Source organism: Paroedura picta, chromosome 2, assembly GCF_049243985.1.
Source record: "Paroedura picta isolate Pp20150507F chromosome 2, Ppicta_v3.0, whole genome shotgun sequence".
Lineage (NCBI taxonomy): Eukaryota > Metazoa > Chordata > Lepidosauria > Squamata > Gekkonidae > Paroedura > Paroedura picta.
The window spans coordinates 173,273,126-173,287,559 of NC_135370.1; the positions used below are offsets into that span (position 1 = coordinate 173,273,126).

Sequence of the window (14,434 nt, forward strand, 5' to 3'; positions counted from 1 at the left end):
CTGCTTTCAGGATCAGGATGAGCCTCAAGAAGAAATTAATTTAGCGGTAGAGCATCCGCTTGGTATGCCAAAGGTCCCAGGTTTAATCCCCAGCATCTCCAGGGAAAAGGATGTGGAAGTAGGTAATGTGAAAGGCCTCAGCCTGAGACCTTGGAGAGTAGCTGCCAGTAGAGTAGACAATACTGACCTTGAGGGACCATGGTTCTGATCCAGTATATAGCAGCTTCACCCACTTCTAGGTATAATGATGAGATGAGGGTCCACAAGGGAAACAATCCCATTGTACTTTTCTATCTCTCTCCCTTCTGCATTCATTATATTCTTGGGAGGTTTTGGTGGGTTAATTCTGCCCTTCCCCATTTACCTTTTCATTAACTTCATATATTCCTTCCTCGTCATCAGGATGCTTTTTGAGGATATTTGCCCTTCCCTTTTTCTTTTGGTTAATTTACAAAAGCACATTTTTTTTCCTGCATTCTTTCTGCATCCTTCAGGCTTTCTCAAACAGGGTTTTATGAAACTCTGAGGTTCCTGGAAAGGTTTCCTGAATGGGTGGGAGTTAATTTTTAGAATTTGTTAAAACATTTATGGGGGGACCATATATGGTCATATCGACCCCCCCCACACACACACACAAATGGCCAACAGGCCTGGAAGGGGTGGGAAGGGGAGGGGCTACCGGTGGACATCCACAGCTCTGCTTCCCAACCCTATTCTGCATGATTGCGCCACTTCTGGCGTTTCTTGAAGCCTGAAGAATGTTTCAGTGGTTTCTCATTGTTAAAAAAGGTTGAGAAAGGCAGGCTTACAGTATCCACCCAGGGGCTGGACAGTTTACTGCTATACTGATGCTACCTGAAAATACACTATACTCCAAAGTCCTAACCATGTCTCATAGCTGTGAAGTCAAAAGATTCCCACGGGTGTCTGGTTTCCTTCTTCTTTGTGTTCTTCCCGAGCTAGCTTTGCAGAATTAAATGGATCCATGCACTGTTATGCAAAAATGTAAATGGGAATGATACGAAGATGGCAATGTGTAGAAAAGAAGCGAAAATAAACAAATAGACCCAGGTTCCAGCATCCCAGAGAAACAAACTACATGTTTCAGGGGGGGGGGGGGCAGGCATTGGTCCCATTTGTGACAAGAATTCAGCAGCTTAGAAATTGCAGCAGAGACCCATTCTCAATCAGGCCCACCAGTGCCGGCACCATGAGATCTTGTTCCTTCCCTCCCCCTATTTTCAAGAGCCAAAAGACCCCTCCACAACTATTTTGGTGCTTGGAAAGGCACTGTGGTGTGTGTGTTTGTGTGTGTGTGTGTGTGTGTGTGTGTGTGTGTGTACTGCAGGGTATCACTGCTCCCAAGGCCCAATCAAGACCAGGCCCCAAAGGCGATTTCTACGCTGCTAAAATCTCCTCTAAAATGCCAATCCCACCCATAACATGTTGTTTAGTTCTAAGCTTCTGGGACTGCGGTCTTTCTTAGTGGTTCTTTCTTAGCACGCTGCTACCCCTGCACTTTTAATTAAAGCCAGGGGTTTTCCCATGAAGAAAAAGACACACGGAGAGATGAAAGCAAAGCATCCTACATCAATGAAACCGAAAACCTGTTTAATAGAAGCTAGTGAAGGAGTAACTGCAACAGCGAGGCTTTTAAAATGTAGAGTTTTTTTGGTTTTTTTTACGAATGATTTGTTTCAAAAGCAGAGGGAAAATAAACTAACATGGGGCAAGGAGTGAAGATGCACATGAGGCAGAGTGAAGATGCAATCCTTTAAAAAAAATGCAGCAGCACTTTTCAATGTCAAGTACTTTAAAGATGCTAAATGAAGATGCACATGGATTAAAAAAAGAGAGAGAAACCTGGGGCTATTATGCATGGCAGGAAACTTTGCAAGGAGTCTGCAAAAATGTTTGTTTGATTCTGCATGTGGCACTGGTTTCACCACGAAAAACCCATTGTAATATTTTTGATTCTGCATGGGGCTCACTCCTCATGGCAGTGAGCATGCATTTTATGCATCATTTCCTTGCAGTACTGTAAACTTGCTTTGCTATGACTTTTTCCTTTACACCAGTTCCAGGACGCTTTCGATGACATGCATAAACATTAGTGTGTCTTCTGTCTCCTCCCCTGAGCTGTCTTACACCAATGGCTGAATAGAAAGCCCATGAACTACGATTCCCATGAGGCTTTGCCAGCAGTATGTATCAGTCAGGTGACACTGCTGCTGACTACAGCCTACCAATGAGCTCCCAGTACAATGGATGAAGTACCCTCCCACTTGAGGAAATCTCTCTCAAATGGATAATTGTTTACTTCGGGCTACTATGATATGCAAAAAGACACATGCGCGTTTTTAAAAAGGGGCAATTTAAAAAGGGGTGAATAAGCAACCTCAGTGAACTGATTTAGGTGAAAAACTGTGAGTGCATAATAGCCCCAGGTGTTTTCACACAGGGCGGGAGAGGGCAATATAATATCATTTCCATGCTCTTGATGGCTTCCTTTGGTGCTTTCTTCTGCGCTCCCTGATTCGTCCTGCACTCATGTCCGTTTCAAATGCTTGGCATTATAGTGAGATCTCATATCCTTCCTCAAGTTAAATTTGGCTCCGCAGACGCCACAGGTGTACAGGTGCACATCCATGTGCTGCTCCAGCTGTTCGTTATTGGGGAAAATCTGAAAACAGACCTGACAAATAGTCTCTCCAGCGGACAGGTGGGATATCATGTGCCGCACGTGGTCATGTTTCCGGAAGTTTCCTTGGTCGCAAACTGAGCAGACGTACCTGGCCATCCCTTTATGCATGTCGTTGTGAAGGCGAAGCTGGCGTTCCCGAAGAAACTGTTTCCCGCAGGTCTGGCAGACAAACTGTTTTTCCTTGGTGTGCACGGTGTAGTGTTCCCGCAAATGGCAGCGCTGGTAAAACCCTTTCCCGCATAGGCTGCAGAAGTGTTTGCGCCGGTGATCCCGGTCGTTCTCCTCCATCATGGCGCTCTTGAAGAGATCATGCTCCAGGCAACTGGACACGTGCTCGACCACCAGGTTTTCCGTTTCAAAGCGCTGGCTGCAGTTAGGGCACCGGAAAGGGCAGGCCGAATCTCGGTACAGCTGTTTCTTGGGCAGGCTGTTCATCTGGAAATGGCCGTCCCCAAACTCGTCCAGCATTTCTGCATACATCATATCTGGCATTTCGGACTGCTCCTCCGAGTTCTCTTCCAAATCCAGTTTCTCCTCTTCGTTCCGTAAGCTGTGAGTCGTCAGGTCCTGGGGCTCCCCGCACGACTGAGCGTGGTCCTGCAGCTGCCGGCCTTTCACCAATATCTGGCCACACTTCCCACAGGCGCATATGTTCTCTATGTGCTTGGACAAGTAATGCGAAGAGAGGTCTTCTTCGGTGATTGTCAACCCGCACAGCTCACAGGACGCATTTTCCGGATCCTCCTTATCCACGCCGACTTTGCTGTTCAGGACTCGCGTGTTTTTCAGGTATTTCCTGTCGTCCTCGTCCATAGGCACTTGGGCTTTCAAGAGAGCTTTCCTCACCCTCCGGTGTTCGCTGACCTCTTCCTCGATGTAGTACCTGTAAACCGTCTCGTCGTCGTCCAGCTCGTCGTTGTCGGTGGATTCGTTTCCGTCCGTCACTTTAATGACGTTAAACTCTTTCAGGCTGTCGGCGGGGTTGTCTGCCGGCTCCATCTTGACAATGATCCGTTTCCTCTCGGAGGCCCTGCTCCGCTCTTCAACCAGCGGCTCTGAGGACGCGGCACTGCCCTTTTGGCTGGGGACATTGGAGGCCGGTGACGAAGACCCATCCTCAGCTTGGCTCATGTTTCCTTTGAGTTTGTCCGACTGGCAAGACGACATCTTGGAGGAGGATTCTCCCTCTTTCGAGTCACTCTTTTCAGCCCCGTAATATTTGGCACTCTGGTAGGAGTGTCTATTCGTGCAGGACATGATGTGCTCGTCCAAGAGCCTCTCGCAGCTAAAACTGAACCCGCAACCGTCGCAGGTGAAGCTCCTCCCGAAGCGCCGCGAGTTGGACACCCGGTCTTTGGTGCTCGACATCTTGGGCCCGGCGCTCCGCTTCCAGCCATCCAAGAGCTGCTCTGGGAGGCCGCTCAGCTGCAAAGATTCCTCGTCGGCTTCTCGGCCGTGGGATGTACTCACCGTCGAGCTTGGTGGCTCGGCGCCCCACCTGCTAACGTCGCTCTCGTTCCGCGCCGGCGTGTCTTCGTACATCCGCACGCCAAAGATCATCTTGCTGCTCTGAGAGCTGGACGCGGAAGAGGAGCAGCGCGAGCCGGACGAGGGGGCGTCTTGGATGTCTTCTAAGCACTCCGGCACGTTGTAGAGCTGCAGGGAGCTCATCGCCAGCTTGAACTGCTCGAAGTTGGCCGGGGCCGTCAGGATCTTCCCCAGGTACATGAACTGCAGGATGAGATCGAAGCATTCGGCCGTGATCTTCATGTTGCTCAGGTTCAGCTGGGCCGTGCTGTGCTGGTGGCTCATGAAGAACATGCGGAAGTAAGAGCTGCAGGCGGCCAGGACCGCTTTGTGAGCTTGGAAATAGATGTCGTCGATCGCGATGCAGCAGTCGCACAGGAAGCCCCACTCTCTCTGGTTGTTGAGCTGCTGCAGGACATAGTTGCTGTGGCTGGTTCTCGCCATCTCAGCTTCTGATCACTGCCCTGCGTAAAGAGGGAGGGAGGGAGGGGGAAACAACAATCCAACCGTCAGCCATCAGCTTTGCTGGAAGAATTGAAAGAAACAGAAACGTACCTTGAAGAACAGCAGCCGGTTTTTATACCTCACTTTGCATTACCCGAAGGAGTCTCAGAGCGGCTTACAGTCACCTTCCCTTTCCTCTCCCCACAACAAACACCCTGTGAGGGAGGTGAGGCTGAGAGAGCTCTGATATTACTGAAGAAGAAGAAGAGTTGGGTCTAAGATGCCGCCTTTCTGGGTCTTAGATGCCGCCTTTCTCTACCTGAAGGAGTCTCAAAGGGGCTTACAATCCCCTTCCCTTTCCTCTCCCCACAACAGACACCCTGTGAGGGAGGTGAGGCTGAGAGAGCCCTGGTATTACTGAAGAAAAAGAAGAGTTGGTTCTTATATGCTGCTTTTCTCTACCCGAAGGAGTCTCAGAGCGGCTTACAATCGCCTTCCCTTTCCTCTCCCCACAACAGGCACCCTGTAAGGTAGGCGGGGCTGAGAGAGCTCTGACAGATCTGCTGTAAGAACAGCTCTAACAGAAGGACTGGCCCAAGGTCACCCAGGTGGCTCTATGTGGAAGCGTGGGGAATCAAACCTGGCTCTCCAGATTAAAAGCTGCTGCTCTTAATCACTATGCCACGCTGGCTCTGAAGTCCCTTGTAGTTGCCAATGACATAGGAGATGTCAGCACATTGCATTAATTTATGCTGTTGTGCCAGTTTGGGGAGATGGGGCATTTTTTTGGGGGAAAGGTCTGTCCCAAAACTGGGGAAACTCTGCCTGGACCAGGGAATCCGGTAGCCCTATACCCACCCTTGCCTGCCGATCTACTTTAGATAGAATCATAGAATCAAAGAATCATAGAGTTGGGAGGGCCCACACAGGCCATCTAGTCCACCCCCCTGCTCAACGCAGGATCAGCCCTAAGCATCCTAAAGCATCCAAGAAAAGTGTGTATCCAACCTTTGCTTGAAGACTGCCAGTGAGGGGGAGCTCATCACCTCCTTAGGCAGCCCCTTCCACTGCTGAACTAGACTCCTAGAATCCTAGAGTGGGAAGGGGCCATCCAGGCCATCTAGTCCAACCCCCTGCTCAACGCAGGATCAGCCCTAAGCATCCTAAAGGATCAGCCCTAAGCATCCTAAAGATGCATACCCTTCTCCCATCTAAGGGCCAAATTAAACATGACTGCAACCTTGCGGCTGCCAAGGGAATGCTGCCACCATCTTAAAGATAGTTTAACATCATTCAAGGGCCCACCACTAATCAGGCCCGCACCGCAGCGCTCTTGTTTAGCCTCCCCACGAACTGTCTAGTGCCAAAACAGCTGTGGGGGAAGGACAAGCCCCTGGGCAGCCATTTTGGCGCTCAAGAAAGCATAGGGGAAGGGGAAACCAAAGTGCCACGCTACAGTCTCAATGAGGACTGACTCCTTGCAGCATCTAAAAAATCTTTAAAATGGTGGTAGTATTTTCACAGCAGCCGCCAAGGCACTGCCGCTGCTTCCGCATGGCTGTTTTGCTCCACCCTGACTCCCAAACAGGGATAGGCATTTCCCCAGGGTCCATCTGGCCTCATCAGGCATTTGTGCACCTCCACCTCCCTTCCCTTCCCTCCCCTCCCCTCCCCTCCCCACTGCCCTTCTCCTGAACCTGCCTTGGGAAGAGAAAAGCCAAAGCAGGTTCATGTGGACGTTCCATTTTCCCTGCCTCGGTCCGCTGTGTCCACCACGCCCCATTTCTGGAGGCCTCTTGAAGGATTCTTAAACAATGTGTCATTGACATCAATCTTGCGGTACGTCAATTACCGATTTTTAATTATTTTGTTTTACGAAAGTGCTCTAGCATTAGGGGGAGGGTGGGCGGCTGCAAGGGGTGTGAGTAGGGTTGAGGGAAATGTCAGGCAAGACAGTCTATTCAGACTGCTAAATAAGGATCTGTGGGATATTTTCCAGGCCCCAACTCTGCCTGGAAGTTTGCTGGGTGGCCTTAGGCTTGTCACCCCACCCTCAGGCTGTCCCACCCTCAGCCTGACCTCCCGCAGGGCCTGCAAGACGGAGCTCTTCCGCCAGGCTTTTGTTTGAGGCCGGGTGGATCGCCGTGCAAAGCAGATCCGGTCCTCCCTGCTCTTGTGGCATCCGTTCCCTAATATCGCCCAACACAACTTGAGATCGACACTGCTGGGAACAGTGGAGTGAGGCAGATGGGTCTAGCTAGGGGGTGTTTTTTTTTGCCAGCCATCTTGTCATTTCACCTGCTATTTAAATTGGGATATTGGATTTTAAATGGATTATCAGCACGGTGGGTGTTCTTGCTGTCTCATGTTTTATCTTGTTGTAAACCGCCACGAGCCAGCCGGTCCAGAGTAAGGGGTATATAAATTTATAATAAACGTAACTCAGAATGGTGGCCACGAGGAACAAAATGGCTGAGAAGAGAACCACATAAGTTGCTTTGAGTCCCCGTTGGGGAGAAAGGCAGGGTAGAATGGGAGTCAATGAAGAAACAAAACTGCCACGTGGAGGTTACACTGCTGCCACGGACGTCTCCATATGCACCTCAGGAATGAGGGCCACAGAGAGAGCTATTGTCCTATGGCAGCCCCTTAAGTTGGGACCGGAGCCCTAGGGATTTGTTTATTTATTTATTATATTTATATACCGCCCTCCCCAGAGGCTCCAGGAAACTCCTTTCTTCCTTAGAAGTTAGAGCCAGGAAGATTAACCTGTTCCTACTGTTACGATGGTCAGTTCTTAGTCTGAGGAAGAGTGCTTGCACTCGAAAGCTCACGCCTTGAATAAATCTTTGTTGGTCTTAAAGGTTGCTACCGGACTCTGATTTTATTGTGCTGCTTCAGACCAACACGGCTACTCATTTTAATCTGTAAACAGTAACCTTGCAGAGATGTCAGCCTGGGGATGCCCTGTAATCACAGCTCATTTCCAGAGATCAGTTCCCCTGGAAAAAATAGATGCTTTGGAGCAGACCTGTGGTCCTCCAGATGTTCATGGACTATAATTCCCATGAAACCCTGCCAGCAAACGCTGGCAGGGGCTCATGGGAATTGTAGTCCATGCACATCTGGAGGACCACAGGTTGACTACCCCTGCTTTGGAGGGTGGACTCTATGGTATTGTACACAGAGGTCCTTGTCCTCTCTGGGCTTCATCCAGAGATCTCCAGTCATTTCCCGACCTGGATATGGCAAACCTATCCCCCTGATCCCCCACTGATGGCCCTAAAGCCATCACAGGCCTGTTTACCTACAAATTAGCTATTTCCCTTTGGCTTCGTGTGAAGATTTCCAGTTTCATTAGCAGTGGCGGTCTTAACCAATGGCCACAAGGCAGCTGCCTGAGCACCCATGGTCCCCTACCCAAGGATCCGGGGAAATAGAAGAGCAGGCTCCTGGTGCTACTCCTGCCCACCTCTGTCTGGAATTTCTGAGAGTGGCAGCTCCTGCCCCCCTTATTGGGTTCTACTGGGGGGTGACAATGATTATGGGGCTCCATCTTGGACTTTTGTCCAAAGCCCCGGAATCACTAAGGCTGCTCCTGGAGATCTAGCATGGCGTAGTGGCTAATCTGGAGAATAGAGTTTGATTCCCCCCTCTTCCACATGCAGCCAACAGGGTGACCTTGGGCCAGTGACAGTTCTCTCAGAGCTCTCTCAGCCTCACCTACCCCACAGGGTGTCTGTTGTGAGGAGAGGACGGCAAGGCGATTGTTAAGCCGCTTTGAGACTCCTTCGGGTAGTGAAAAGCGGGGTACAAAAAGCCACCTCTTCTTCGTCTTCTGTGCACGAGAAGCAGCACTTGGGTTAATGTGGCCATATTTCACCTGGTAAAAAAAACTTGTCAGCTGGCACATACTTGCGAGGAAACCAGTTCAGGATCAGAATGCATTTGAAGCAGGGGCAGCCAAATGGCGCCATTCCAGGTGTCTACGGACTATAATTCCCATAGGTCCCATAGGATAGGCTGTATCCTGCTGGTAGGGGCCCATGGGAATTGGATTATTATTATTAGTAGTAGTAGTAGTCCATGGGCATTAAAGTACTTATAGCCTAGGCCCGGGGACAGACAACGATTAAGCCTGGCAAATTGTGCAACGTCTGGGCTGCCCCAGGCAAAGATCTCGTATTGCCTCCTGGTCTTCAAGGTGAATATTCTACCTCCCTGATCCTTCCTATGGTGGGAATGCACACAGCCCACGCATGTCAGGTTTGTAGGTATCGTCCCACCTGTACCAGTGCATGCTTAATTATCAACACCTAAAGCAATGCAGACACTTTCAGAGACAATTCAAGCAGTACAGCTAGAGGGTGATGGCTCGTGCTTATTCTTCTTGAGGGAGGTACAAAGCTCGCCTACTTGAGATCCAGGGTTACGACAGGGATCTGTAGCCAGCCTGTTTTTCTGGCTAAACGGCCTGCTGGTTTTGTTTTTAATTACCCCATGGCTGGGAACATGGCCACCGCTCCCATTATCACTCAGCCGGGGAACAAGCTCTTTGCTGTGGAGGGGAGTGGGTGGGAAACATGTTTTCTATTATGTGGGATCGCCAGAAACTCAATGCAGCCTCATCCTGCTGCAAATTTAGGATAATGCCTGATTCAGCGGCGCATGTGTCGGACGACACAAGCAATGTACACAGCGCGCACCAATGTTGCAGATTCCGGCACAAGCAGAGACTTCGGAATTGGGTGTCAGCTTGGCTACTTGACCCATAAATGTTTAAAGTCAGGCACAGAACTCATGTGTGATCCTAATATTTATTCCCCCCCCCCTACCCTGAATACACACAGAAGAAGAGTTGGTTTTTATAACTTGCTTTTCACAACCAGAAAGAGTCTCAAAGTGGCCACAACTTTTGTTATTTTTAAGGTGCTCCTGGACTCTTGTAATCATCTTCCCTTCCTCTCCCCACAACAGACACCCTTTGAGGAAGGAGAGGCTGAGAGAGCTCTGACAGAACTGCTCTCAGAGAATCATAGGGTTGGAAGGGACCTCCTGGGTCATCTAGTCTGCGAGAACTGTTAGCAGGATTGTGACTAGCCCAAGGTCACCCAGCTGTCTGCATGTAGAGGAGTGGGGAATCCAACCTAACTCTCCGGATTAGAGGTCACTGCTTTTAACCACTACACCAGGGGTAGTCAAACTGCGGCCCTCCAGATGTCCATGGACTACAATTCCCAGGAGCCCCTGCCAGCAAATGCTGGCAGGGGCTCCTGGGAATTGTAGTCCATGGACATCTGGAGGGCCGCAGTTTGACTACCCCTGCACTACACCATGTTGGTTAAACTGAATCATGCCATGAAGACGTGTAGGCCATTGCTTTCTGCTCTGGCTCTTTCCTCCTGCTACAGACAGACTTAGAGGGTGACCCTTCTTGGAAGTAAGCAGAGACTCACAAAAGTTCCTTCCCTCCCACAGATTTTGCTGGTCTTTTAGCTCCTGGTTCTGGCTCTTTTCTAGTGCTACAGACACACTAGTTAGTGACCCATCTTGGAAGAGAGCTGTGGCTCATGAAAGCTCCTGCCCAGGTACAAATTCTGCTAGTCTTCCAGGTGCTCTTATTCTGTGCTATAGACAGATTACAGTGCTGCATGCAAAGAAAAAAAATAGGCAGGGAGATGTAAAGAGAGACAGAAGTTGGAATAGGTAGTCTAAGCTTTGAAAACATTTTCCCCTTTTATACTTAGTGAACAAAGGGTTTTTTCGGGGGGGGGGGATTTTGGCAGTCTCCAGAAATCAAACGTTAACATGGTAGCTGAACCATATGGACCTTCTGCAAACTGCCAAACTTAGGAATTGCTCAGAATGGATCCATTTGGAGGGCAGAGTGCAATCTGCACACGACAGGCTTAAAAAAAAAAACATGTCAGGATCACAACCAGTGTGCAGGATAAAATCAGAAAATCACAAAGAGAAAAACAACACACATTTGCAAGGAAGGCAGGCAATTAGCATTATTGTGCCACTGTACTAGGGCATCACCTAAAATATGCCCCCCCCAGTTTTTTTTTAATTCAGTGGGACAAGGCTAAGAAAGCTCTCCAAAGCTTCTGACAGATGACTTCTCCCACAAACAAATTGCAGCCCTGTGCAAGGTGTGGTAGAATTGCAGCCAATTTAGTCTGCACACACACACACTTTACTGCCAATCACAGCTTTATGAGACATGTGCACTTCCATTTTTCACAGTGGCCACTAACACAACAGAGAATCCCCTAATGCAGGGGTAGTCTGCCTGTGGTCCTCCAGATGTCCATGGACTACAATTCCCATGAGCCCTTGCCAGAAAATGCTGACAGGGGCTCATGGGAATTGTAGTTCATGGACATCTGGAGGACCACAAGTTGACTCCCCCTGCCCTAATGGTCTGCACCAGTGGTCCCCAACCTTTTTATCACTGGGGACCGGTCAACGCTTGACAATTTTACTGAGGCCCAGGAGGGGGTAGTCTTTTGCTGAGGGATGTCACCGCCGCCTGAGCCCCTGCTCCATTTGCTTTCCCGCCGGTGCCCCTGACTTCCCGCCGCCCGCTGGGGGGCGCTGCCAGCAACAGCTGCGCAGTGCCATGCCGAGGGGGAGCCCCAGCCATGGCGGCCGCTGGAGAGCACCAAAGGTGAGCCGGCAGCACAGTGGCAGGGCAGCCCCCGAGGCAGCAGCTGGGGGGAAGGGCGAGGAGGAGCCGTGGCCCGGTAACGACTGATCTACGGACCTGGACTGGTCTCCGGACCGGGGGTTGGGGACCACTGGGCTGCACAACCGGGTTTCACGGCTGCTTGTCGGTTTCAAAGTCTGGTCAGTTTCAACATCTGGTTCCCCCCCCCTTCCCTTTAGCTGCATTCCTTCCTGTTCCCTTTCATTGCAAAAATTAACGCTGAAATGCATGCCTAAAACCTGACCTGAACCACAAGGATGTGTAAATGGACACAAATGTACAGAGGCTATAAGGCAATTGCATAATTTAAAAAAAAAAAACCAATTTTGAACGCCACCCACAAGCTACCATGTGTTGTTCCACCCTCATTTGGAAAAGTGCATTTTAAAAAGTTGCAGCTGCAGAGGAAATACACCAGAGGAAAAAGAATGGTGCGAAAGTCAGGTACAGAATCCAGATTAAAGGCTTGCTGCTCTCAAAGTGGCAGTAAAGATGTGCATGTGTAATGGGCCGTACTGCAGATGTCTACCAACTTGGGGGATCTTCCCAGGTATTGCAGAAAACTGGACATTAACTCAGTGCAGGGGAAACGGCCTTAAAAGCTCTACGCAGGCCTACCCTTATCCTTGATCCGGAAACTACAACTGGTGCAGAATGCTGCAGCCAGGATTCTCACTCAGACATCATGGAGATCCCACATCTGGCTGGGACTCCAACAACTCAGCTGGCTCCCAGTTGAATTCCTGATCAAGCTTTAGGTTCTGGTAATCCTGAAGATGAAACTCAAATATTTTGGCCACCTCATGAGAAGGAAGGACTCCCTAGAGAAGAGCCTAATGCTGGGAGCGATCAAGGGCAAAAGAAGAAGGGGACGACAGAGAATGAGGTGGCTGGATGGAGTCACTGAAGCAGTTGGTATGAACTTGAATGGACTCTGGGGAATAGTAGAGGACAGGAAGGCCTGGAGGGTCATTGTCCATGGGGCCGCGATGGGTCAGACACGACTTCGCACCTAACAACAACAATCACTTTCAAGGCCATACATGGACTGGGCCCAGTGTATCCCTGCCTATACCCCCAGAAGAGCATTATGCTCCACCACCTCCAACTGCCTGGTGATCCCTGGCCCCAAAGAAGCATGTCGGTCCTCAACAAGGGCCAGAGATTTTTCTGTCCTGGCCCCCACCTGGTGGAACGAGCTCCCCGAAGAGATCAGGGCCCTGCACGAATTCCCACAATTCTGCAGGGCCTGCAAAAGGGAGCTCCCCCACCAGGCATTTGTGTGAGGCCGACCAACACAAAACATCTTTTGGTCCCCCCCCCCCCACTCAGACGCCCTTCCATGACTAAACAATCTGACCCGCCCATGGATTGTCATTGTTATTGTTCTGTTTATAATAATGTTCTGGCTGTCATATGTTATGATTATGTTATGCCATGTTATGTTATGATTGCTATTTATTGCATTGTTATAGTATTCTATCTAACCATTCCACAACGTTTAATGTAAACAGCCCAGAGCCGTAGGGAAGGGCGGTACAGAAATCTAAATAAATGAATAAAACAAATAAATGAAAAGCCACCTGAGAATTTAGAGGAATTTTAGGAGGGGGAGACTGTTGAGGGGGAAATGGGGGGGGGATTAAATCCTAGAGGGAGAATTTGGGGGTAATTCCATATTATCCCCATTTCTCCCACAAACCCCAACTAGGTTGGCAATATTAGACATGCTAACAAGTACGTTCTTTCTTCTTAGTGCGCTGCTGGGAATTCTCTCTCAATTTGAAGGATGGATTAGGATGGAGAAGATGTACCCCTAGCCTAGTGGCTGGATTTTTATTAGTCCTGTTACAAGGGGAGGGCGTTGGGCCTTGCTCCAGTCCCAAAACATTTGGCCTACTTAACAGAGTTGCAGAAATAATCTTGGTTTGACCCTCAACTAGAATCAGGGCCTCTTTTGCACGATGGAAAAGCTGATGAAAACTCACTAAAAATACCGTTGTTTTTCTGATCTCTGCACAGAAATTCAGCAGCTGTTCCAGGTTTCGGGCAGCCTGAGAACGGCAACTTGAAACTCCCCCCGGAACCATTTTGTGGTGACCAGGAAGTACTCAAAGCCCTGTCTGAGCAATGCCCATCACTTACGTGATTAGAACTCAGAACCCTAGGCTCCAATAGGCTCTCCTCACAAGTGGTTCTTAGCTTCCCACCCGGCAAAATGTGGTGGTATGGCCATGGTTAGTTACAAACCTGCATACAGCAATGGGTGTTCCCGGCTTTTATCCCTAACGCAGCCTTTTTCAACCTTCGGACCGTGGAAGAATCCCTGAATAATTTTTCAGGCTTCGAGAAGCCTTGGGAGAGAGATCGGCTGGCCATGCCCTCCCTGCCACGCCCCACAGGAGAGACATGGCACTGGAAGTGATATTCACACCCATGTTAAGAGGGACAGAAGGTGGCTTAAAGTGGGAGTAGGCATGCATTCTCCACCTCCTCCCAGGTGCAGAAACCACGAGAGTCCATTAAGGCAGGAGGGAAAGCTGTGGACACCCTCAGGAGCTCCCGCTGGGAATCCCTGCTCTAAAGAAACCTAGAGATCTGGATTGGCTGAGAAAGACTGACATCCCCAAGACCACTCAGGGAATTTCAAAGCTGAGTGCATTTCTTTTGCCCCAGTCACATACCAGTGTCCACCTCTAACATCTCTGCAAAAAGATGCGTTAGGTACGTTAGGCCTGGCGAGAGGGACGCCAGACACCAGTCGAGTGGCCTTCCAAACAGGATGGGAATCTAAAAGCGGAGTTCCAACAACCAAGCTCCACCTAACAACCACAACGGATTTTCTGGATTCCCTCCACCTTTCAGCCTGCTCCTCCCAGAGTTCTCTGCACCCGCAGCAACTGGAGCTTTGTGACAAGGCTGCTCCCAATTTCAGTGGGTCTTCCCCCTTGGCTTTGAGCGCATTGTCCAAATAATTGCAGCTGCCATGTTCAGTCAGGTCATTAGCTAATCAGGGGTAGTCAAACTGCGGCCCTCCAGATGTCCAT

General features: G+C 49.8%; 1 protein-coding gene across 7 annotated transcripts in view; it reads right to left on the reverse strand.

Annotated features, from left to right (window-relative positions):
* Positions 1–1,590: 1,590 nt before the first annotated feature.
* ZBTB1 (zinc finger and BTB domain containing 1) overlaps positions 1,591–14,434 on the reverse strand; it is a 35,416-nt gene continuing 22,572 nt past the window's right edge. For 4 of the 7 annotated variants that reach the window (XM_077323879.1, XM_077323876.1, XM_077323877.1 and 1 more), the window contains one exon: positions 1,591–4,695. In XM_077323879.1, the coding sequence (XP_077179994.1) occupies positions 2,549–4,675 (2,127 nt within the window). In that variant the 5' untranslated portion in view covers positions 4,676–4,695 and the 3' untranslated portion in view covers positions 1,591–2,548. The remainder of the gene's footprint in view (positions 4,696–14,434) is intronic. The other 3 variants (XM_077323880.1, XM_077323881.1, XM_077323882.1) reach the window with 1 other exon arrangement.